Source organism: Heterodontus francisci, chromosome 1 (assembly GCF_036365525.1).
Source record: "Heterodontus francisci isolate sHetFra1 chromosome 1, sHetFra1.hap1, whole genome shotgun sequence".
NCBI lineage: Eukaryota > Metazoa > Chordata > Chondrichthyes > Heterodontiformes > Heterodontidae > Heterodontus > Heterodontus francisci.
Genome location: NC_090371.1, coordinates 176,471,566 through 176,498,296, shown reverse-complemented (window position 1 = coordinate 176,498,296; position 26,731 = coordinate 176,471,566). Strand labels below are relative to the sequence as shown.

The 26,731-nt window shown below is 44.2% G+C and overlaps 1 protein-coding gene across 1 annotated transcript in view; it reads right to left on the bottom strand.

Annotated features, from left to right (window-relative positions):
- The window catches only part of prkg2 (protein kinase cGMP-dependent 2), a 126,756-nt gene that overhangs the window by 42,325 nt on the left and 57,700 nt on the right, over positions 1-26,731 (bottom strand). Inside the window, exons 8-13 of the mRNA XM_068015103.1 lie at positions 26,339-26,407; positions 24,042-24,140; positions 13,582-13,729; positions 12,270-12,406; positions 1,861-1,950; positions 1,599-1,740 (exon numbers count right to left, since the gene is read on the bottom strand). Coding sequence (XP_067871204.1) covers positions 1,599-1,740; positions 1,861-1,950; positions 12,270-12,406; positions 13,582-13,729; positions 24,042-24,140; positions 26,339-26,407 — 685 coding nt within the window. The remainder of the gene's footprint in view (positions 1-1,598; positions 1,741-1,860; positions 1,951-12,269; positions 12,407-13,581; positions 13,730-24,041; positions 24,141-26,338; positions 26,408-26,731) is intronic.

The following is a 26,731-nucleotide window of genomic DNA, read 5'->3' as shown; positions in this document are numbered from 1 at the left end:
CAGATGCATGGGAACACCACCATCTGCAGGTTCCCCTCCAAGCCACACACCATCCTGACTTGGAACTATATCGCCATTCCTTCACTGTTGCTGGGTCAAAATCCTGGAACTCCCTCCCTATCAGCACTGTGGGTGTACATACACCACATGGACTGCAGCAGTTCAACAAGGCAGCACACCATCACCTTCTCAAAGGCAATTAGGGATGGGCAACAAATGCTGGCCTAGCCAGCAATGCCCACATCCCACAAACGAATAAAAAAAATCTAGCGTCTAAGATCGAATAAAGGACAGTTCCCCTCAAGATCTGGCCATTAAATTTTTTGCTTAAATTTTTGAAACCACTCTCTGTAAGGCAGCTCTGGGAGCAGCCACATTCCTCTTCTAAGTGAGATCAAAGATCAATCGAATGAATATTAGGCAGATTCGTGAAGGGCATATTATTTGCCCTGCCCGATTACCCAACCAGGCAGTGAAGACAAAAAAAAAGCTACCCAAAATGTAATATTCTGCTGCTAAGAGATAAAACTCAATTATTTTAGGTAGTAAATAATAATAATATAATAATGTTAAATTTAAGCACCAGCTCAGTGTCATGGAGTGGAGGGATGCAGGTTTTTCCACTTCGTTGACCCCTCAATCTAAGTGTACTTTTGTTGGGAAATACCAACTGGAGGCAACCAGTTTTCTTATGGGAAAGGGTTAATCATCAGGTTAGATACCTGTTAGGTACACTTCCTAGTGACTGACTGAAGAGTAATATTTTTGGAGACGAGTGTTAATTGCCACTAAGTGAAATAATCGTGGTACCCTGTGAGCTCAGGAAGTAGGCTGAGGGGTCAAAAATCTTCAGCCTCAATAGCAGATCCAGGCCACAAGTCAAATGGAGGACTAAGGGGGTCTTGGCAGAAAATAGAGGATTCAGAACCTTATGAAAACACTGCAAAACTGCTGAAACCAATCCTTGGCATTTATAAATGAAAATGCGCAGTCATAAATTTGGGTTTTTTGGTGTATCAGTGGTCCAACATGATCTAAATATATGAACTGCAGGTAGAATTGTTAAGAAAGACCACTGAAACTATGGCTTCATGTAACATTCCACCATGTTAACCTGCAAGAATGATTGTACTCAATCTCGCTCCATGTTGCAATGCTGCATTGAAACATGCATCAGAGATTGAATGAAGCTGTTTTTTTTAAGTATTCATTTCTTTCAAGATCAGGATTAGTGAACTAATCGAGTTTTTACAACAATCCAGCAGGTCTAATGAACATAAATAATGATGAAGGGTCACTGACCTGAAACATTAACTCTACTTCTCTCTCCACAGATGCTGCCAGACTTGCTGAATATTTCCAGCATTTTTTGTTTTTATTTCAGGTTTCCAGAATCTGCAGTATTTTGCTTTTATTATAATAGGCCTGATGAACATCCTTCCCACAAATGACCAGATTTATTGAATTAAATTTCTCAAGGCGCCCTAGCAGTATTTAAACTCATCACCTCTGGGTTGCTAGCCCAGTACCATTACAACTACACTAGTGTGCCCAAATGCATTTAATTCTCAAGAAGTAACATAATATTTAACACCTACCAGCTTTATGTATCCTTCAGTATCAAGCATTAGGTTCTCTGGCTTCAGGTCCCTGTAGATGACTCGAATATGATGCAGGTAATCAAATGCTTCAGTCACACAAGAAATACAAAACTTTGCAGTGAGCTCATCAAAACAACCTCTGTCACAAGAAGAATGTATTGAGGCATATGGTCAGTGAAACATGTAGAATAAGATAAGACTTCTACTATCACAAATCAACAATGCTTGCTTTAAAAAATAAGTACAAAGGTCAACTCACCTATCCCTAAGCATGCTCCAGATCTCTCCTCCAAGGCAGGCCTCCAGCAGCATGTAAACATACTTGTTGTCTTTAAAACTGCGAAACAGTCTACAACATCAGAAAGATGTTGTCAGAAAGCCTGTGAAGCTTGCTCAAAATCTTAAGAGATATACTGTGAGAAGGTATTAACAATAATTCAATAGCATTTGAACATTTGTAATCAGAAAGTTAATAAAAGTTAATTGTAAACAGTTGCAACCATGTCAATAATTATTGCTAAATTAGCACTCGGGATTAGTATAAAGATAAAGCTAATGACCTTTTCATACTGGAGGTATTAGTTTGGAATAATGATTAAACATATATACAGAGCATTAATCAGAACATTGGTGACATTTTTAATGTTAGCGAAGAGCTAGATGTTCTGTTGACTATTTATTAATTTTGAGAATGTAAATGCAGTACAAAAATCCAGAGCTGCCCTCTATATATCCCACTGAAGTACAACTAAAAACTAAAAGATAAATTAACAAAAAATCAAATAATAAACATTATGGAGACAACATTCAAAGTTATGAAATTCATTTCATTCATAAGCATTGTGAATGCTCCATTATAATTTCTCACTATCTATCTGGGCCGATTCATTTGTGTGAATGCATGCTGTATCCAATTGTGTTTTTCTCCATATGTATCCAATTGTTGCCCCCGTAGTGTATTTTCAAAGTTTTTTCAAATAATTTGGATATTTCTATTAAAGCAAACGCCCCTTTTTCTTCCCACTGTCTCCCTTTGAAGGTCTCTCATATATTATACAAAGAGGCCACAATAACAGGATAGGCTGCTGCTAAGCCACTGCCAGATCCGCTTTCAGGTTTTCTGCCAGAAGCGAAGTGAGAGCAGGCTGACTGTTGCCCCTTACACAGTGCAGGAGACTGAGGCAACTCAACATGGTTCTGATAAAAGATCACAGACCTGAAACGTTAACTTTGTTTCTCTCTCTCTCTCCAGAGATGCTGCCAGGCCTGTTGAGTATTTCCAGCACTTCATTTTTATTTCACATTTCCAGCATCCACAGTATTTTGCTTTTATCATATTGATTAATCTTGATCTCTGTCCTCCTTGGTGCTACACATTGGCGCTCCAAAACATGGGGCTGAATTTTACCAGCCCCTCGACGTCAGGGATTATGACGGGGGCCCCGGAAAATGCCTCCAGGATAGGCCTGCCATGGGCCTCGACGCCAGGAAGGCCCCGCTCCAGATTACTGGCGGCGGTGAGGCCTCTTGGTGGGTACCCCCCACCCCCCTGGCACTCGGTGATGGGACCATCATGACAATATGTTAATTTATTAAAATTAAGGAATAATTACTTAACTCGTCGCGCTAGCTGACCCGATCCCATATTACTGTCAGTGGCCAGCACTACCGCACCGTCTGATCTCCGAACGGAGATCCAAAGAGGGACACTGGTGGGGAGGGGGTATGTATTTCACTGTGGTGGGGGTGTTGGGGGGGAGAGGGAAAAAACTTACCTGATTGGTTGAGAGGATGATGGGAAGGGGTAAAGGTAAAAGTTTCTGACCTTTGGGGGGGAAGGTCAGATACTCAAGGTAAGTATTTTGTGGGGGGGGAGTGGTGGAGAGGGCACAAGTGATATGTAAGGCTATCGGGGGGTGGGAGAGGGGCTGGAAATATTTCAGCAATTATTTTTAATATTTTAAAAGGCACTGTTGTTTTAAAAATTAGAAATGTCAGGAAGGGCTTTAAGCCCTTTAATAATGGCGCTGGCACCTGCGCAGTGGCACCAGACGCCCTTGCCGGGGACAGAGCGATCGTCCCCTCCAGGTCACTGGGGGGCAGGGGGGGGGGCTGCCACCAAGATCGGCCATGATGCCACAGTGTTGTTTATGCCCTTAATATTGAAAGGAGCTGAAAATTGTGCTCGGCCCAATGCTAGAGCAGCCAGGCTCAATTGACTTTTTTGGGCTGCATTTTCCTTTGCTTGCTATCAGGTGGTATAACAGCAGAAGAAAGTGGAAAATGGAGTGGGGTGCCAAATGCCAGATCCTCTTGGGAATACTGGCCACCCCACGACCACCCCTCAGGTAGAAAATTCAGTCACTTGATCCTTAGCTACCCTGCTGCATTAAATGACAGTGGGAACAGACCCAGAGAAAACAGACAATTTTCTGACCTCCTGTCAGTGTACCATGCACCTAAGGTATTGTCAGTAGACGGATGATGTTAGTTCCCAAGGTGGGGGGGTGTGGGCGGGGGGAATGGGAATCCTGTTGTTGGCCTTCCTGGAGGGAGAGGATCAGGAAGTAGCCAGATCTCCCCCTATCTTCTGCCTGATACCTGGGCCAAGATTCCCAGCAGCTCTTGCAGACCCTTCTTACAAATTTTACATTAAATCTTCAGAGTGTTTCTGCCCCTGTTAATAGTTTCTCCTACCTTCTTCTGATGTGGAAGTACTCTTCACAGGAGCACCAATCATCTGCTCTCACTGGTTGGAGTTTGCAGGTTTTGCCACTGGCCACTAGATGGAACACTAAATAAAGTCCACCATTATGATGGGGAAAAAAATGCCAGCTGATGTCTGTAATGTCATCGGTACTGGAGTGAGGTTTAGCCGTGTTTAGTATAAGATATGCGAGGCAGGGATTGAGACACAAACAACAAGCTGTTGAACACAAAGGCTTCCCCTTCATTCTGTGTTTTACTTTCACTTTCCCCTTGCTAGTATGTGTGTTCTGCAGCAGCCTCTAGAATACTCTATGTACAATGCAATTTCAAAACACTGGCTGGGATTTTATTCTGACGACGAGGGACTCAACATGCAGAAAAACAACGCTGTCATCACCTCTTCTCCGGAAGGCCCGCTGAATCTACTGCCAATCAGGTACTTATGTTGACAGCAGCGGGCCTTCAACAGGATCGAGAATCCCGTTGTTGGAAGTCTTGCCCTTGGAGAGCTGCCAGCCAATCAGAGGCCAGCAGCTGCAGCACCACCACGGAGGCAGTGGCTGCTGGAGGTGCACCTACTGGAGGCTGAGGAGCGTCGCTGGTCCCAGGCCACATGTAGGTCAGGGCAGGAGGAGTCTCACAGTGTAGGCATCATGGGGGAGGGGAGCATAGGTTGTCGGTAGCAAGGGCATGGGGTGGCTCTCAGCAGGCACCCCCCTTCCTGATGGCGGGTCCCTCGTTCGAGTGCTTTTTAATGAGAGAACACCCCCACCCCTGAGTGGGGAAGCAGCCCGCATGGTTTTTCGTGCCGTGCTTTCCATGCGGTGATAGGCCCGCCTAGCTAAATGACTAATTGTGACTGCGGCACGAAGAGGCCCTTAATTAGAGTTAATTGTCCAGTTAAGGGCCTCAATTGGCAGCAGGGCGGGAAGGCCATCCGCAAGCCTTCCTGTCCTCGACTAAATTTTGGCGGGCCCCCCACCACCACCCCCCCCGTCACTATCCCACCCAATTTTATGCTCTCCCCGCCTTCAAACCAGCTGTTTGTGGGGAGAGCATTAAAGTCCCCCCACTATCTCAAAACACTACAATGTCATATATCACTTTCACTCATTTATCAAAGGCAACCTTTTAAAAATGCATTTTCCCTTAGCATTAAAAGTTCAGATGTTACACTAGTGATTAAATATGAATGAATCAATTTCCTACTTTTGACTAATACTAAAGCAAAATACTGCAGATGCTGGAAATCTGAAACAAAACAGAAAATGCCGGAAATACTCAGCAGGTCAGGCAACATCTGTGGAGAGAAAAACAGAGTTCTAGTTTCAGATCGATGTCTTTTCATCAGAAGTTCTGATTACAGCCTCTTGCCAAGATGTATCGCCTACTCAAACAGTACATCAGAGTTTCAGACACACTAGCAGTAACTTTGTGAAGTCAATGAAAATAATAAGCAGAAGAGATGTAAAATGGGCTGCTGATTCACTATTACCCATTTTACACTAATCACACAAAGTCAAGATTATCACCTACACAGCCCATGACACAAACAAATGATCAAAAGCAGTTTTTGTGACGGGGTGCCATTTTGCTTCCAAAATGGTATCCGTGCCACGCCTAGTTCATGCTGGAAGACATTTTGGGGAGAGCAGTGTGCGGGTCTTAGGGGCATGCACTGGAAGTATGCAGAATAGGTAGATCCTTACGTCAGTGATTTGAAGTCAGCGCTGACATTTTCAACCTTGCCACTCCAGCTAATGCCCTCTATAAATAAGCACAGCTGAACATGCATTCAGTAGCTGGAAGGACCCTGCACCAGCGTCATTTAGTGGGTTCATCGACCACTCTCAGGTTAGTTGCTGATTAATTTCTACTGGCTCTGTCTGAGTTTGTAGAAGTGCTTGGTGGTGTCCGGCATTGTTTAAAGTTGGTGAAATCAATGTTGCACTTGGAGAAGGTCTTGATTTTGAGTTCAAGGGACATGGTCAGACTACTTGCTCCCAGTCATGGGTGCTATAGTTAGCATCCCCCTTGGCCTACAGCATTAGAGATGGAGCAGAGGCAGCACAGAAGAGCACAAGCTGCTCGCAGAGGGAAGTGGAGAAGGGGATGACGGCTGTCACCCAGAGACTTTTGGTGTATTTCCCTTATCTTAACTTAAGCCAGGAGCAGTATGTGAATCAACGATGCTCACAGAAATTCACCACCTCATCCAGGCAGACCTGCAGCCTCAGAATAGGGCAAGGACGGTGCTGCCAGTGGCTCTGAAGGTGACCACGGCCCTGAATTTCTTTGCGGTGGAATGCTTCCAGGCTGGAGCAGGCAATATCTGCAACATCGCCCAGTGGAGACTGCAGATGGCCTCACAAGACGACCTCAAGCATTTCTGGGCCTAAAAGCCTGGCTTCAAACTGCCCCACCTCAGCATGGATGATGGATGGCAGCAGTTTGGGCTGGCTGGCTGAAAGGCAACAGCAAGGGCACTGGCGGAGTGGCAATGGGGCGAGGATGAATGCTCTCTTCCGGAGAGAGGACAGCAGGTTCGTGCTCCACGGTGCCACTGTCATTACCCGGGAGCGGTGCCTCAGCAGTTCTAGTAATCTGATGGAGGACAGATTGCTGGACTGATGTGAGACCCTGCAAGTCCCTTTGAGCACTGGTATCCGCAGTCATGGCAGCAGCGGTCTGATCCTGCATGGAAGCAAGCTGCACTTGCATGGCAACAAGCTGAGATATCATGACCTCAGTCTGTAATTCCACAGCAGCGCTCAGATGTTGGGTGACTTCTGCGTGTGCTGCAATGGAAATTACGACATCGGCAATCAGATGCTACATCATGCTCATGTCCACAAGTGGACCCTGTGGGTAAAGGATTTATCTCCTCTTATCTACCTCCTGCACCAAAGACTTCATTACTGCATTGGAGACCCATGTTCCCTGCCCTGTTGTGGCATTTGCACTGTTCCTCCTGCTCAGAGACTCTCCCCCAGCTACTTCCACCACCTGCTGCTGTCAGAGTGCACTTTCCCTTTAAGTAGTGCAGGCTAGCTTTAAGTGGTGCTAGCCTTGCATGAACGTGGCTCTCTGCTGAAGTGTGCAACCACTCAGCAGCACATTTAACATTGGGCTGCACGGTGGAATCATTATAATTAGCAGGCAGCACAAAGTTTGTGTGATATCTGCATCGTAACAAACTGGCGAGGGTCAACCGTGCATCGCAATCCCTGCGCCTGTTTTTGGGCGTTTCCCTCTGCAGCCTCATGAAGTTTCTTCCACAATGTGGCCATAATTACTTTGCTCCCTTTTTAGTGTTCTATTTTACTTCTGAAAAACTAGGATCTATAAAAGAAATATTAAATGAATGTACAAGTAAAAAGTATTAGTACAATATTCTGTTTCAAAATGTAAATTGTTTTCTCTTGTCATTACTGCTGAGCTATAGGAGTCACCCTAGTGACATTTTAAATTACTTGTCAAAACAAAAGGAGCATTTCTGTTCAAAACGTAAAATAAAGCTTGATACCATCTGTCAAATTAGTAAGAACCATGAGATGGAAAGAAACTGATGCTCTAGGACACCAGTATACTACTGAAATACATTTTTACTGTATGCCATTAGTCAGGAGAGCTGGATTCAGCATCTGGTCATACGAACATACAAATTAGGAGCAGGAGTAGGCCATTCGGCCCCTTTGAGCCTGCTCCGCCATTTAATAAGATCATGGCTGATCTGATTGTGGCCTCAACTCCACTTTCCCACCTAGCCCCGATACCCTTTGACTCCCTTGTTAGTCAAGAATTTATCTACCTCTGCCTTAAAAATAATCAATGATCCTGCCTCCACTGCTCTCTGGGGAAGAGTTCCAAAGACTCACAACATTTCTCCTCATCTCCATCTTAAATGGGTGACCCCTTATTTTTAAACTGTGTCCCCTAGTTCTCGTCTCTCGCACAAGGGGAAACATCCTTTCAGCATACACCCTATCAAGTTCCCTCAGGATCTTATATATTTCAATAAGATGACCTCTCATTCTTCTAAACTCCAATGGATACAGACCTAACCTTTCCTCATAAGTTAACTGCTCCCCCCACCATCCCAGGTATCAGTCAAGTGAACCTTCTCTGAACTGCCTCTTATATCCTTTCTTAAATAAGGAGACCAGAACTGTACACTACTCCAGATGTGGTTTCATCAATACCCTATACAACTGTAGCAAAACATCCCTACTTTTATATTCCATTCCCCTTGCAATAAACAACAGCATTCCATTTGCCTTACTAATCTCTTGCTGTATCTACATACTAACCTGTTGTGTTTCATGCACCAGGACACCCAGATCCCTCTGTATCTCAGAGTTCTGCAATCTCTCTCCATTTAAATAATATGCTGCTTCACTAGTCTTCCTGCCAAAGTGGATAAGTTCACATTTTCCCACATTATACTCCATTTGCCAAATTTTTGCCCACTCACTTAACCTATCTATATCCCTTTGCAGACTCCTTATGTCCTCTTCACAACTTACTTTCCTGCCTATCTGTATCATCAGCAAATTTAGCAACCATACCTTCAGTCCCTACATCCAAGTCATTGATATAAATTGTAAAAAGTTGAGGCCCCAGCACTGATCCCTGTGGCACTCCATTCGTCACATCTTGCCAACCCGAAAATGATCCATTTATGCCTACTCTCTGTTTCCTGTTAGCTAGCCAATCATCAATACATGCTAATATGGTACCCTCAATGCCATGAGCTCTTATTTTGCTTAGAAACCTTTGATAGGCACCTTGTCAAATGCCTTCTGGAAATGTAAGTATAGCACATGCAGAAGTTCCCCTTTATCCATGTTGGTTTGTTACTTCCTCAAAGAACTCCAATAAATGAGTCAAACATGATTTCCCTTTCATAAAACCATGTTGACTCTGCCTGATTACATTGAGATTTTCTAAATGCCCCAGTATAACCCCCTTAATAATAGATTTCAGCATTTTCCCATGACAGATGTTGAGCTAACTGGTCTGTAGTTTCCTGCTTTCTGTCTCCCTCCTTTCTTGAATAGAGGAGTCACATTTGCTATTTTCCAATCTGATGGAACCTTTCCAGAAACAAGGGAATTTTGGAAAATTAAAACCAATGCATCTACTATTTCAGCAGTCACTTCTTTTAAGACCCTAGGATGAAGTCCATCAGGACCTGGGGACTTGTCAGCTTTTAATTCTAATCATTGTTTAGTACCCTTTCCCTGGTGAATGTATTTGTTTTAAGTTTCTCCCTCCCTTTCACCTCCTGATTCATAATTATTTCTGGGATGTTATTTGTATCCTCTACAGTGAAGGCAGATGCAAAATATGTTTAGTTTAGTGATACAGCACTGAAACAGGCCCTTCGGCCCACCGAGTCTGTGCCGACCATCAACCACCCATTTATACTAATCCTACACTAATCCTATATTCCTACCACATCCCCACCTGTCCCTATATTTCCCTACTACCTACCTATACTAGTGGCAATTTATAATGGCCAATTTACCTACCAACCTGCAAGTCTTTTGGCTTGTGGGAGGAAACCAGAGCACCCGGAGAAAACCCACGCCGACACAGGGAGAACTTGCAAACGCCACACAGGCAGTACCCAGAATTGAACCCGGGTCGCTGGAGCTGTGAAGCTGTGGTGCTAACCACTGCGCCACTGTGCCGCCCTGTTCAATTCGTCCACCATCTCCTTATTTTTTATTATTAAATCCCCAGACTCACTCTCTAGAGGACTAACGCTTTACTTACTCTTTTCTTTTTTCAATACCTGTAGAAACTCTTATTTTCTGCTTTTATATTTCTAGTTAGCTTTTCTCCCTCCTTATTAACCTTTTAGTCATTCTTTGTTGTTCTTTACATTCTGACCTGCCGCTCATCTTTGCGGAATTATATGCTTTTTCTTTCAATTTGATACTATCTTTAACTTTCTTAGTTAACCACAGATGGAGTGTCCTTCCCTTAGAGTCTTTCTTTCTCACTGGAATGTACCTTTTCTGAGTATTCTGAAATATCTCCTTAAATGTCTGCCACTGCATCTCTACTGACCTATCCCTTAACCTAATTTGCCAGTTTACTTTAGCCAGCTCTGCCTTCATGCCCTCATAAATGCCCTTATTTAAGTTTAAAACACTAGTCTTAGGTTCACTCTTCTCTCCGCCAAACTGAATGTGAAATTTGATCATATTATGAGCACTGCTACCTAGCGGCCCCTTCACCATGAGGTCATTAATTAATTCAGTCTCATTGCACAGTACCAATTCTAGTATAGCCTACTTTCTGGTTGGCTCTAGAATGTGCTGCTCCAAGAAACTGTCCTGAAAACACTCTATGAACTCACCACCTTTGCCAATCTGATTTGTCCAATCTATTTGATGATTAAAATCACCCATGATTTTCATTGTACCCTACTCACAAGTTCCTATTATTTCATCCCGTATACCCAGTCCTACAGTGTGGTTACTTTTAGGGGGCCTATAAACCACTCCCACAAGTGACTTCTTACCTTTACTATTTCTCATCTCTACCCAAACTGATTCTACATCTTGATCTCCAGAACTAAGGTCATCTCTCTCTACTGTACCAATGTCATCTTTAATTAGCAGAGCTACCTCTCTACCTTTTCTTAGCTTATTGTCCTTCCTAAATGTCAGGTACCCTTGAATATTTGGGTTCCAGCCTTTGTCATCTTGCAGCCATGTCTCTGTAATGGCTGTCAGATCATATGTATTTATTACCATTTGCGCTGTCAATTCATCTGCTTTGTTATGAATGCTACGTGCATTCAGATACAGAGCCTTTAGTTCTGTCTTTTTACTGTTTTTGTAACCTCTGGTCTTATCTGCTGGTGCACTCTTAGGTTTATACACTTTGTCCTTTCCTGCCACACTCTGTCATCATTTCCCTTATTGCTGCCTTGCTCTCTTGCCTTGCCTTCTCTACTTAATTTATCACATCTTCTCAATGCTGATCCCTCACCCCCACTAGTTTAAAGCGCTCTCTTCTGCCTTATACAACCGGCCAGAACACTGGTCCCAGCATGGTTCAGGTGAAGACTGTCCCAACGGCACAGCTCCCACTTTCCCCAGTACTGGTGCCAATGCTCCACAAATCGAAACCCATTTCTCCCATGCCAATCTTTGAGCCACGTTTTTAACTTTTTAATCTTATTTACCCTACTCCAATTTGCTCGTGGCTCAGGTAATAATCCAGAGATTATTACTGGACTCTCACTTTTGCCTGCAGAGAACTGTGTCTATCCCCCTGACTATGCGATCCCCTACTACCACTACATTCGTATTAATTCTCCCCGCTTGAATGGCTTCTTGTACCATGGTGCCATGGTCAGTTCGCTTATCCACCTTACAGCTCCCACTTTCATCCATGCAGGTTTCAAGAACCTCAAACCTGTTCGACAATTGCAAAGGCTGAGGCTCCTCCAGTTCTACGGTCTGGGTCCCCATACCTGCTTCACTCGCAGTCACACCCTCCTGTCCCTGACCATGGACCAACTCAGAAGACCCTATCCTAAGGGATGTGACATCTCCTGGTACAAAGTGTCCAGGTAACTTTCCCCCTCCCTGATGTGTCATAGTGTCTATAGCTCGGCCTCCAGCTCAGTGACTGTGAGCCAAAGGTCCTGTGACCGCAGACACTTACTGCAGACGTGTTTGCATTGAATCACACTGGCATCCAGGAGCTTCTGCATCATGCAGTCGCAACACATCACCTGGTCCTGACAGATTTCTGCAGGAATCAGGTAATGGTTGTGGATTACTTTTCAAACAGTATGCTGATAAAAAATAAAATAGCCTAAAAAAGGCAAGTTAAAACTAAATTTTACACATAAGTTACTGTCAACTCACAAAACAGAATTGTTGTAAGTCGTCCAAGGTTATTCCTTTAACTATCCTTCAGAAAGGCACCTACCTCACAATAAATGGAGAGCAAGCCTCTTCTAGAATCTTCTTCTCTGAATGTATGTGCTCCTGTTGTCTTGTGTCAACAACATGTTTTTTCTTTATGCACTTCACAGCAAAGGTCACATTTTCATTCTTCATTTTGACCTAAAGAATGAAAACTAATTGCTTACTCTTACAGTTCTAAAGATTTGTTTTACAAGGCAAAGAAGTGCACATGTAGACATAAATTTTCATCTTCAATGCAAGGGCCTGGAAGGATAATTGGGAAGTTTGAAGTTTGTATAACAGGTGGGCGATGCTTTCCGCCAGACTATCACTCCTGCAGTGAAAATAAAGATTTATGTTCAGATGTGTTTTTGCCACTGAGACTTATTTTAAATCTTATGAATTCAAGCACAAAGTGCCCTAAATGAGTTTTAAAGAATCAGAGTGATGAAAAGATCTTACATAACTAATGGATTATGATGAGGGAATTGAAAGTTTTGACCATCCAAAACTGAAGTTTATAGGAACATCAGCTCTTTCCTCATGACTGTTACAAATTCAGGTTTGCTGTAAATATCTTCTTGCATTCCCAAAAGCAGTCTGAGCATTTTACCTTTGTGGAAGTTGACATGAACTGCCCCATATTTTGTGCATGCACTCTTCAACTTCTCCAAAGTTTAACCAAGCAAACACTTGGTGAGGCAAGGCCAGATACAGATCGTTAAACTAATTTCACAGCAAGGTGAACAGTCATTAAGACTGGACTCACTTCATTCATTCCATGTAAGTTATCTTTGTGTAATAATGCAAAATAAAGAAAATGCCATGTGAGCTTACAACAGCAGGTCATCCTACTTCATTTAAACAAAATGTTTTACAACTATCATGCTGCATTTCTAATCTCTTTGCCTCAGCGAAACACTCAGTTTGTAAATTGGAAGTCACCGAGGTTTGCTAAAAAGAAAACTCTCTCTGCCAGCCTGTGGCTCAGCTTCAATCTAATTGATGTGAAACTCTATTGGACAGTATTAAGTAGAGCTCCTGATAGAGAGATAAATCTAATTGTAAGCGAAGTTCAGATAAAGCAGCATCACTGAAGCAGTAATAAAAATGCATGGGGCTGAAGCTGGTCTTCGGCCATAGTGCAAAATGGGCAACAGTAAATCATCAGCCTGTTTTACACCTCACTTGATTTTCTATTCCATTGCAGTCCATAGAAAAGAAAATTGGGAAGAGTGTAAAATGAGCTGTCAATTCACTAGTACCAATTTCACCCCCATATATTTCTGACCATTAAAAATGTGTAGTCATATTTTCTACAGGAATCTCCTTACCAGCTCAACTCTCCCAAATCCACCGACCCCCAAGGTCGTGATGATCTCAAGGTTTTTGAATGGGGATGTTGCAGAAAATGTGGCAACCTTCTCCTTTAACTGAATCATCTCCAAAGAGATTTCTCCCCTTTCAGCACATGTGGATATTCTACGCAGAATGCGATATTAAAGAAATAAGAACCGAGCACATAATCCAACATTCATTTTAATTCTCAAAGAGTTAAAGAAAAAACAAAACAGATCAGAAGGTGAGGGATTAAAAAGATTAAGATTGCTGAACAGATACAGGTTTGAGTTGTATGTACTTAAATTCACACACTTGTCTGAATGACATTTCTCAGCTACAAGCAGAAATTACTACTGGACATTTAATATAAAACATGAACAGAAACAATTATTGAGGCTGGGGCAGTACTGGAAGCTAAAATGTCCCATTACAAAATATTCAGTGGGGATAATGTGTGGAAAAAGGTGAGTTGGCAGTATTAATTAAAGATTCCATTACAGCACTTGACTAGAGCATAAGTTTGAGTGAAGAAGCTAAATCTATTTGGTTAGAGTTGAAGAATAAGAAGGGAAATCTTACTCTATTCAGTCTATTATAAACCACTGAATGGTGAAAACAAAGTAGATGAAGAGATGCATAGATAAATTAAAGAAAAATTAAATAACCATGCTGTAGTAATGGATGACTTGAATTATTCAAGGACATACTGGGGCAAAAGTAATGTAAGTGGCAAATAAAGGGCTGGACTGGAGTAGTGTCAATAAAAAATTTCTATTCCATTAGGGGAGAAAGGGATAAACCAGATAACTAAGGACCACGGACTCAACCATCGATAGTGAGCAAGCTTCTAAAGGCCATGTTATGAGACTAAATTAACATTAATTTTCTAAAAGCAAAATACTGCGGATGCTGGAAATCTGAAATAAAAACAAGAAATGCTGGAAATACTCAGCAGGTCTGACAGCATCTGTGGAGAGAGAAGCAGAGTTAACGTTTCGGGTCAGTGACCCTTCTTCAGAGGTGTGAGATTGAACTTCGGTAAGAGTGTAAAAAAGGTCAAACATCAGCCATCTCTTGTAAATTCATCTGATATTTTTATCCATTGAAGTCAATAAAAAGAAAAATTGGGCATGGATTATGATGGACAGCCCAATCAATATAATTTGTTTAATGCCTGTTTATTCCTAAAATAGTGCATACATGGGAAACTAGCAGAAAAAGTAATTCATTTTGGGTCAATTGACATCCTTAAAAAGACCTGGGTCAATGAAGGGAACTCAGGATTTTAGACAATAATATTTGATTCACATGGGGGTTAGGGAGAATGTCCATTATAGAGGTAGGCATGTATGAATTGTAAGTGGAGCTGGATGATTTTTCCTCATTCCAGCCTTTCTTATGTTCCTGTTCTAACTAATTGCATTCCCGACCTGATACATCCGTGGCTACAAATTCCACTACAGTTCCCATCAGATGGCCACTTGGAGATGCAGAACACTATACCTCCAATTCTCTCTCTTCTTGTGAGAACATACCTGGTCTCTGCTCAGCAGCATCACTCTGACATTCTCTTGCTAAGACAAGCAGCTGAGTGTGTGAGGGAATTGGATACATTTCTACGCACTACAGGTTGGATCTTGTGATCAGCCAGAAGGCGGGTTTCGTGGCGGGAGGGAGGCGGAGAATTGGAGCAGAATCGCCCGCCACGGAACCCGACACCGTAATGCCGGGCTCTGATTTTCCTGGAGGCAGTGAAGTTCCATGGCGTAACCTCCACCGTTCTGTGACAGAACCGTAATTTAAATATGTTAAATAGCTTTTTGCATTGATTAGAATGCAATGCACCACGATCCTACCAGCTGTTCGCAATCTTCTGCTTGGCAGGCGTCACTCACGTGCCTTCACTTTCCCGTCCTTTCCTGGCACCACTGAGGTGAGAGTCCTTGGTGCCTGCAAAGGTTAGGTAGATTTTGCCTTGCTATCCTTCGGATTTGTTGCAACATCGGACACTGCCACTAAGTTTAATCCCCAGAAGTGAGGGGAGGTTGGAACTCTGCAATTGTGTATCGCTAAGGGAGGAGGAAGGGGGGATCTCTGCAAGTGGATACACTGTTTGGGGGGGCAGGGTGCCGAACTGGCCAACCATACAGGTTGTTTTTGTCAGGGGCCCAGTGCAGGCAACTCAAATGGTATTCGAATGGTCAGGATGGCTCGCACTAATTTAAAGGTTGTGCGGGCAACGTCAGGCCACACCATAGAGCTCATGCCGGAATACTGCTAAAACAGGAATTAACACAAATCTAAATCTCTGCCCAGATAGATGTACTTCACCTTTTGAAGGAACTCGAAGTTACCAGGAGCATAGAGATGGGTATGATCCACCCTGTCTTCCTGGATCCCCTTGCTGTGATGAGGCATCTCCACTGGAGCTGGACCTCAGAGGCAGCAGCAGCGCTGGTGGAAGCTCCCAGACATGAGCAGCAGCAGCAACCACCAAGGCGTAGAGTAGCTCAGATACACCAGCACGTCTATAGGACTCGCATGCCATACCTCCAGATGTCTGAGTGCCAGTGTCAGAGACTTCTGTGGATGATCAGAGAGACTGGAACACACCACTGTGCACTGCTGAGTACTGATGTGCAATCAATGGGCTTTGATGGTCACCCTATGCCTGTGGCCTTCAAAATTACTGTGGCCCTAAACTTCTATGCTTCTGGATCATTCCAAGAATCCACCGGCGACATGCGTAGGGTCTCTCAATCCGCAGTGCACCACTGTATCAAAAAGGTGACTGTGCTCTGTTCAGAAGGGCTGGTGACTACAGGACTGATCCTGAGAGCCAGGCTGAGAGGGCCGTTGGATTTGGGGTCATTGCGGGATTCCCACGGGTGCAAGGTGCCATCGACTGCATGCATGTGGCCATCAAGGCTTCCAGGGACCAAACAGCCGCCTTCATAAACAGTAAGGGATTTCATTCCATCAATGTCCAATTCGTGTGTGACCACAGAAAGTGCTTCCTGCAAGTGTGTGCCTGCTTCCCGGGCAGCTGACATGACTTGTACATACTATGTCAGTCCCAGGTGCCATTACTTTTCACTCCCCCCACTCACCTTCAGGGTGGATTCTTGGGGGTAAGGGCTACCCCTTAACGGCATGGCTTCTGATGCTGGTGAGAAACCCCAGCAACAATGCTGAAGAGCGCTACAGTGCCTGTCACAGCTCCACCCAAGCTACCATCAAGCAGGCCATTGGTATGCTGAAGATGCACTTCCGTTGCCTCAATAGATCTGCTGGAGCCCTACAGTATGCACCATACAGGGTTTGGTGCAACACTGTAGTCTGCTGAGTTCTGCACAACATTGAAGTATAGAGGGGGTAGACCTTGCAAGATGAAGAAGCACGGGAGCAGAATACATCACCAACAATGAGGACACAAGGACACAGAGGGCATTCAACAACAGCCCCGTGTGGGAACACAGAGAGCAGTGATGGAGGGCTCACTTGATGAGCAAGGGAGGCAAAGCAGAGACTGATAATTGGCCACTTCCAGAATTCCTGAACTTCAATAAATATGTTTGCAAACAAAACTCACCATCATGCATGTCGTCTGTAGTCCTCTGCCCCTGCAACATCTGACTCTCCAGCATGACTGGCAGCAACAAACTGAGCCATTGCCCATGTGACATCCTTCGTGCAGTGACATCTCATGCATATTGGCATGGTAATGATGTCAGTGGTCACATTGGCATGGCTGTAAGGTTTATGATGTAATTGAAAGACACCACTCCATGGCGGATGAGGTTTTCAGACAATAAAGGCTGATGATTGGCAGGACAGCACATTACTTAAAGTACACATGACATATCTGTCTCACCCGTGAATACCCATATGTGTCAAGGTGTCTTTTTAATACGTTTGTGAGTGCTCCTTCACGGTGTTACCTCTGCGCTGGCAGCTGGTCTGGAGGCAGGCTGCTGATCAGGATGCCCCTTGACCTGGGATGACATCAGCAGTTGTCCTCTGGGTGCCTCAGGCCTGGAGGGCCCCGGCTGCCTGAAGGCCTCTTGCACCAGTGCAGGACTGTCCTCAGGTCACAGCTGCTGGAGCTGGACTCACTGGCAGAGGGGCCGAAGAGCCGGTGTCCACACTCAAATTTCTCTGAGGGGGGAACCCAGATGTGCAGTGCAGCCTCTGCTCCTCCCTCTCAAGGCTCGTTGGAACCTCAATACTCTCCGGAGAAGGACCAGGAGCAGGTACACTCTCCATGCTCCTGGAGCTTCTCTTGCCCTGCCACTGCTGAATTGAAGTCATGCCCGAGGTGAGGGTTTGCAGGTCATGGCACATCTGTGGAATGTGGCTCTCCATGAGGGTCGCCAACCTCTCCATGGATGAAGCCATGCGCTTACATGTCTGGGACATGGCACCAGTCATGGCATGGATGGACTCCTCCATCATCTGCTTAAGGATGTGCTTGGCCTCTGCATCTCTGCCAGATGTTGCCTACCTCTCCCTGCAGTTCCAGCGTGCTCTGTGCTGTCGACACCAGAGGCACGTCATCAGCCTGGGTCTCAGCATGGGCCTATCCACCCACAGTCCTCCGACTGTCAGAGGCCTCAGCTGTCTCTGCCTCAACCAGTTACTCTCACCAGTTTGTGACCCCCAAATCTACTGGCGATCGGATACCCACCGAGGTGAGAGCATCTGCACTGGTGGAAGGTGCAGGAGTGTCATGGGATGCTGCATCCTCTAAATTTGTCTCTTCCTCAAAGGTTGTCGCCATTCCCTCGATGTCCACCAGCATTTGCGAGTGCTGCCCTGCAAGGTACAGGGCTGGATTTTACAGCCCCCCGGCGTCGGGGGTCTAGGCGGGAGGGGGCCGGAAAATGCCTCCAGCCGAGGCCTGCCACGGGCCTCGACGCCGAGAAGGCTCGGCCTGATATTGCTGGCGAGGTCTGGTGGCGGCCACCCCACCACTCGGTGACGGGAGCCAAATATACATATTTTTAAAAATACAAATGAAGGAATTAATTACTTACCTGCTCCTGCTTTCCGTTCCATTCCGATACTGGTGTCGTTGTTCCGTCTGGAGATCTCAGGCGGAACACTGGTGGGGAGGGGGAGTAGGTAAGTTTCTCTGTGCGGGAGTGAGGAGGGGCGGAACGGCATCAGAGTGATTTAATTGGTCTCGGGGATGGTGGGAAGAGGTAAGTTTAGAGTTTATGAACTTTGGGGGGGGAGAAGGTCAGGTACACCAGATAAGTGTTTTGGGGGGTGGGTTAGAGGGCAGTTACTTAATTCTATGGTTATTGTTGGGGGTGGGAAAGGGTCAGGATTTTTAATGAAAAAAGTCCCTTTAAATTTTAAATAGTAATGTAGGGCTCAAAACCCTTTAAAAATGGTGTTGGCACCTGCGCAATGGCGCTTGATGCCATTGCCAGGGACAGACAGCCTACCCCCTCCACATCATAGGGGTGGGCGGTCCGCCCCGGCCATTTAAATGAGCCGCCTCGCCGAATATCGCGCCGGCTTCGCGACGTACGATCTGCACGGGCAGACCACCATTTTTGAAGCTTGCCACCGAGATCGCGGCAAACTTATAAAATCCAGCCCACAATGTGAAGAATAGACATTTCGATATTATGGTACACATGTTGCAATGATGACAGCATAGCGCCTGCATACGAGATGTAATTTCGATTCATTTTGTGTTTGGCAATAATTACTCTCTTCAACTGGGACCCCGAGCTCCTCGGCCTATCTGGCACATGCTCTTCGGCTCCCGCTAACTCCAGCGCCTATCTTCAGCCTACAACAGAGGCCTCCAGTTGGGAACCCTGACGCCTCCCTACTGTTTGGGCCCTCTCCTCCTGAAAGAGCAAGGATGCAGTCACTGTTAAGTTCCAAACATCTGTACAGCACGTCAATGCTGACATGGGCCCCTCTTCTGCACTGGGGGATGTCGCTGTTCTCATAATGACTCAAACTGTCATGGATCTAAAGTGGGCTAGAATAGAAATGAGGGGGACTGGTCTCACTTATTCAGTCAGTATTCTGCTATCATTATGCTATGACTTCCTGTCATTAGAATGGCTGTGTCAACCATGCACCTTTGTGTTTGTGGGCAAGTAGATCGCAACAAGCTATGTGCAACCACAAAACTTAATCTTAGCTGAGCATTCACCCTCTTCCTGCACTGGAACCAGTTACGATGGGAGACCCCACGGCTACTGACCTCCTCTGCGATCTCCACCCAGGCTTGCTTGGTCAGACGGGAGGACCTCTTGTTGCCATCGCTGGGGAAGAGGACCTCCTGCCTTTCCCTTGCAGCCTGGAGGAGGATCAGCAGAGAGGCATCACTGAAGCTTGGGGCCACCCTTGCTCTGACCTCTGACATTCTCAGCACCATGCCCAAGGGTTCTGCTTGCTGACATTGCAATTAATGCTCATGTACAGACGTTTTCAATGACTGAGCTGCTGTACAATTCAAGGAAAGTAATAATGCAGGGTTAGCAGCCTTTTAAAGATGGCGTCAGCACCCGAACCGACATTGGGTAGCGCTGTTCATGGCATCGCCAATGTGCCCTCCGCCATGTGATTGGTGGGGACGGCCTTCATCATTGTTATGTTAAGAAAACATCACAGGTGGGACCGTCGCCATTTTGCACACCCACCGCCGTAACAAAATCCAGTCCTACACCTTCGTAGTATGATGCATTGGGTTCTCAATTTACAACACTCTGTGATGCTGTATATCTGGGATTTTAAGATGCTTCGCAAACTGCAGAAAGTTACTGAAGCATTTTCTCTTTCCTACGGCAGTGCTATATACTATAGAGGCATCATAGATGGCTTTGGAAACAGGATAGTGTCCCATAATTAATCCAAGGTTATGTAGTATAATGCTTGAAAAAGGACAAAGGTGCAAAGATTTTGTACAACAAAATTATGGTAACAGAATAACTGTGATCTCCTTCACTTAATGGAATTTGTATCCAATACACAAAATGCACATGTTGTAAAGAGCGAAGGCAAAGGTTGAATAGAAGCACATTAAGCTTAGATTCTTCAAGAGATCAACAGATACCAAGCAAAACCTTTATTACAACAACTCATATTTATATGATGCGTTTAACAAAACATTACAAAGAAACAAGCTTTGTGAAAATCAACTGAAAGAAAAGACTTTGTATTAGAAACACACACTGACTGATTTTGTTGTCAGACTGTAGAAGGATTTACGTCAATGCTTTAAATGGCCTGGGGGCTCTACCACAGTGATAGCAGATCTTGAAAAATGTCACTACGTCAGTTGATAATCATTTGCTCTTCAAGCTATTAAATATTAAACAATGCAATTACCTGTGAAATACTACCTTGCACTATAAATAAGGTACTGTGTTATGTTTAACAAAGGATTATACAAAGAAGCTCCACCCCAGTGTCAGTGGGTACATGCACCTGTCACTGTGGCACTCAACATACAGATCAGGTTTAATCTTTGATCCGTATTGAGTTAGCTAATCTCAGCCAAGAGAAAGGTGGAGACACACAATGGACTTTAGCATCCCTGAGCCAAAGAGAAGAAAACTTGATTAGTATTGCAACTCTTATGCCTAGAAATTCTCTAATGCGGCACCTGTTTTACAATGACAACAACTTGCATTTAGATAGCGGCTTTAAAGTAGTAAAACATCCCAAGGCACTTCACAGGAACTTTATCAAACAAAATTTGACACTGAGCCACATAAGGAGACAATAGGACAGGTAGTTTTTAAGGAGCATTTTAAAGAAGAAGAGAGAGACAGAGTGGTTTATGGAGAGAATTCCAGAGCTTAGTGACAGGGTAGATGTGGATAGGATGTTTCGCTGGCTGGTCAGTCTAGAACATGGGGACACAGTCTCAGAATAAGGGACAGGCCATGTAAAACTGAAATGAGGAGGAACTTCTTTACTCAGAGAGTGGTGAATCTGTGGATTTCTCTATCCCAGAGGGCTGTGAAAGTTCAATCATTGAGCATGTTCAAGACAGAAATCAATAGATTTCTGATTACTAACAACATCAAGGGATATGGGGATAGTGGGGAAAAATGGCATTGAGGTAGATGATCAGCCATGATCTGTTTGAATGGCAGAGCAGGCTCAATAGATCGAATGGCCTACTCCTGCTTCTAATTCCTATGATCCTATCATCCTATGATCCTAGTGCCCAGGCAGCTGAAGGTACGGCCATCAATGATGGAGCAAATTAAAATCAGGGATGCGCAAGATCCCAGAATTGGAAGAGGACTGAAGGAGGTAACAGAAATAAGGAGGGGCGAAATCATGGAGGGATTTGAAAACAAGGATGGGAATTTAAAAATTGTGGCTTTGCCAGACAAGGAGCCAATCAATGCAAGTCAGCAAGCACAGGGATGATGGGCGACTGGAACTTGGTGTAAAATAGGATATGGGCAGCAGAGTTTTGGATGAGCTCAAGTTTACAGACAGTGCAAGGTTGGAGGCCGACAAGAAGAGCATTATAATAATCAAGTCTAAAGGTAACAAAGGCATGGATGAGGGTTTCAGCAGCATATGAGCTGAGACAAGGGTTGCTGTAGAGGTGGAAGTAGACGGTATTGATAATGGAGACTATTTAGGGCTGAAGCTCAGCTCAGGGTCAATTAGAAAGCCATGATTGCGAACAGTCTGGTTCAGCCACCAGACAGTGGCTAGGCAATGGAGTGTACATGTATACAATTGATGCAAAAGGGTCCAATATGCTGGGCAGCATGTACACATACATTCTGAGCTGAAAAAGAGCCTCCTTCCATACTGGTACATGCATCAAAAAAGAGGCCTCCAGGGCCCATGCCTCTTTGAAGCTGCCTTTATCAAATTGGTTTGCTCTGAATGCAGCCAAAATAGACAACCAGATCTACATATGGCCTAATCTGCAAAAGTCCCACCAAAATATTAAGTTTTTTTTAAAAATGCTCAGACTGGACATGGAGCCAGGAGATGGATAAGTACTCCACCCAGCTCCAAGTTAAAGCTACAGGCCTCTGGCAGTGACTGTTCATTGTCTCCCACCTTCACCCAATTACCACCTCCCTCTCTCACACAATTGCTGCCTTCTGCCACCTCCTGATTGCTCCCTCTCCCCTACAGATCATTATTTCCCTCTTCCTAACACAGCTTCCCTCCCTTTCCCTTTTGCAGCTTCCTTCCCTTTTCCCAACTGCAGTCTCTCCCAAACATTGTCTCCCTCCCTCTCCCAGTTGCTAACTCCCTCTTGCCAAAACTACCTGAGAGCCGTTGCCAATGATGCAGTACGGCAAAATTGAAACAATTTTCCCCGATGAATTGCTTGGGGATGCCAAGCAGGCAGCTGCAGCTTGCCATTCGGATACAAATGAGGCCCAAAGCCCAATACTGGATGGGCTCTGCCCATCCCTTCTGGCACAGTGATTGCCTGCACCCAGCTTGCGCCAACTTGGGCCAGATTTTTCAACCAAAATTTCTACTTAGGATAGGATTAGGCTTGGCTACAATCCCAGCCCCACTCACCATTATTTGGGATCATTTATAAACAAATATGACTATGGGTGGGATCAGAATATCATTGGCACCTGCAGAACTGATGAAAAATAATTATTTAAAAATAAATTATCTACGATTAGCTGAATAATGCCTTAATAAAATAGCGGGTAAATCCTATAACTGATAATCTATGGTACTTTTAGTACAAAACTATAAACAGATCACGACCAAGTCCTGCTCCTCTCAGCTCTGAACCTGAGCCATTTTGAGTCGGAAAGGCTGTTGCAGTTTCTAGTGGGGGGGGAAAGGAATGGAAAATTGGAGCAATTGCCTGGGCAATCCCTGGCCCTTTCTGGTCACTGTTTGGTTGGGGGGGGAGGGATTTGCGGTAGCTTGCAAACAGATTGCATGTTTCACATTTCGACTAAAGGTGTCAAGAAGAAGAAATAAAAATGAAGATAATAAATTTTACTTTCCTTTTGCCTAATTTTTTGCTAGAAATTTAATAAACACTTTTGATGCTCTTCTTCTTTCTTTCTTTCTTTCTTTTGGGCCTCCTTAACCTATTTAAGATGACATAATGAATGTCATGGTCATGTGCCAATATCACCCATAGTAATTTCTACAACTCGGACTTTACTCGAGCTGTGTATACTCCACCACCATGTTACCCATATAGGTATGTAAACTGTATGCACCAGAGTTCCAGTGACGATACAGTAGCAGAGCAGGAGCAGCATCAAAAGATGTGTCCCTTAGGTTTACATCATAATAATTCACACCAACCTATTTATCTTCCTCAGGAGATGACGTATATTTGTAAATATGTTGCAATTGGTCAGTCCTAAATACTTTTAAAATATTGAAACAGTGCTAAATGTTGATACTTTTGCATTTACCTTTGTACATATTATTGAGGATAAGAACAACTTACTTGGCATGTCTTTTCTTATCATCTCTAGCCAACTCTGCTACATAGCCCTGAAGGTAGTTCTGGAGTTCATCAAATGTACCAACTGTTTGATTGAATGTTCTGCCACATGCAACAAGATAAATAAAGGAAACAACAAATAATTATCTTTTGAAATCAAGAACCATCTCATTGCTCTCGACATACTTCAGCAGATCAAAAATATTATTCATCTGACAATAAATATAGTAGCTGAAATGTTTTTGATGGATTCTGCTGGAACCACCAGAGTCAAGACTGGGAGAATTTCAGAACATATGAATTTACAATAATATATAAAAATAACATTTTTTTATTTTAAAATATTACAAGAGTAATGCTGGCCTCCTTTTCTCTCTTTCAAAGGAAGGGTTTAAATTTACTTGTTCCACAAACACAAATTGTGGACATTCTCAATTCTGATACAGGTAAAAAAAAATTTCCACGTGAGTTCATTAGCAGGAGTCAAAGAGAATTGTCACTGATGGTCACACTGCAAACATAAATCACTTCGACTAAAATACTGCGTAAAATTATTTCACTTTTGATATACCTTGCAGCCTGCCATTCTTTGATGGTTCAGAAAAAGAAACTGACGGTTGTCCAAAAGTGAAGTAAATAGAATTTCATACCAAAAACTCAGTAAATAAAACAACTCACATATCTAATTGCAAAAATGTCCAATAGAAATTAATGAGAGCTAATTGTCTGGTTCTTCCAGTGAATGCCACAATGAGACTCTCATGAACTAGCCACACCAGGTGCAGTGGTTTATTTGCTGCTGCTCACCAATGTAGGATCATACATAGCTTGCTCTTTTGTCTCTTCCAGATTTGTGGTGAGGCCTTTTTCTATTGCAATATTGTGCATCATGAATCATATTATTATAATTTTTCTTAACTTTCTCTGGACATATTGTAAGGCCCCTGCTTAGTGCAAGCATCTAAAGGGATGCCTTAACAACCCAAATTTCTGCCTCACTGTATCTTTCTTTGATGGGGCTTGCAGTTGTACAGAGGTGTCTCCAAGCATAGTCAGTTGTGTAGATCATACCTCCAAATTATTTGTCATTACTTTGAATAATTACCTGTGTATGCATGATTTATGCTGCATTATATTTACCCTCTTAACATCTGCTGGGCTGGATTTTCAAAAAAAAATGGCAGCCCACATGTGCAGGCCGCACACCACCGTGATCTACCACGCGGTGGTTCATTTAAATACCCGGGTCGGCCCGCCATCCTCCAATCACATGGAGGGGACGGGCTGTCCGACATTGGCAATGGCGTCAGCTGCCTGTGTGCAGGCGCTGGCGCCATTTTTAAACCCCCGCCCCCACCCTCCACTGTCGCAAACAAAATTCTAACGTCCCTTTCCCAGCCCCCCCCCCAATAACAATGAAGTTAAGTATCTGCCCTTCCCCCCCAAAAACACTTACCCTACAAATATGACCTTACCCCCTCGAACTGTACCAAGTTCACAGTTCACCCCTTCCCACCATCCCCTACACTCATGATGATTATTTGACCTCATCCACCCCCCCGCCCCCCACCACTGCACTAAAAATCTTACCTCCCCCACTCCCCCTCCCACCAGTGTCACACCTGGTTTCCCCGGACAAGGAAGTAAAGGCACAGGAGTGCTGGCCGCCGCACTGGAGATCACGGTGGGCCCATAAGATTGGAGATAAGTATATTTAATATACAAAGCCGGGTCTTATTGCCCAACAGCGGGGGGGGGAAGGGGTGGGGGTGCGCCACAGAGCCTCACTGCCTCCAGGAAGGTCAGGCCCGGCCCTCCTGGTGTCGGACTCCACGGCGGGCTTCTGCCAGAATAATCCTCCGCTCTCTGCCCCCCGCCATAGAGCCTGATGTCGGGAGCCCGGTAAAATTCAGCCCGTTATGTGTAATTTAGTTTTAGTTCACTGAAGAAAAGAAAGTTTTTTTAACAAAAGCAAAAAGGCCATCAAACTGAAATGTTAACTCTGTTTCTCTCTCCACAGAGGCTGCCAAACCTGCTGAGTATTTCGAGCATTTTCTGTTTTTATTGAAGATTTTTTTTAAATTCATTCTCAGGATTATAGGCATCAATGGCAAGTCCAGAATTTATTACCCATCCCTACTTGTTCTTAAGAAGGTGGCGGTGAGACTTCTTCCAGAACCACGGTAGTCTGTGTGGCAAAGGTGCTCCCAACCTTCACATAATGTGCAAATAGGGAGTTTACTAAAATTGTGATCATTCAACTGAAAAGACCCTCATTTGCCAGTAGCTGCAACACTTACTCTCTGTCTATCACAAGGCATTCCACATTGTTTTCATCAGCAATTATATTAGCTGACCTGACATCATCACTGTGAAAGATAAAAGATTAAAAATATTTCAGAAACACATCAAACACTGCTTTGAAAAACACTGAGATCTGGCATCCTAACAACTCAGCTCTTGTGGCTTCAAACAGAATAATGTATGCATCGAGCAAAGCATTCTCTCACACCCACAGACTTTCTTACCTGATCCAGTTTGTTGGCTTGTTAATTAGTTTTTATTCTCTGGGATTAATTATATGGAGAGCTGGCCTGAGGTATTAAAGAACAAAGTGATGTGTGAATTTATGTGGGTAAATTTACCAATCATGCTCCCAGCAGGGACCAGCCTGAATTGAAGATAGAGTGACA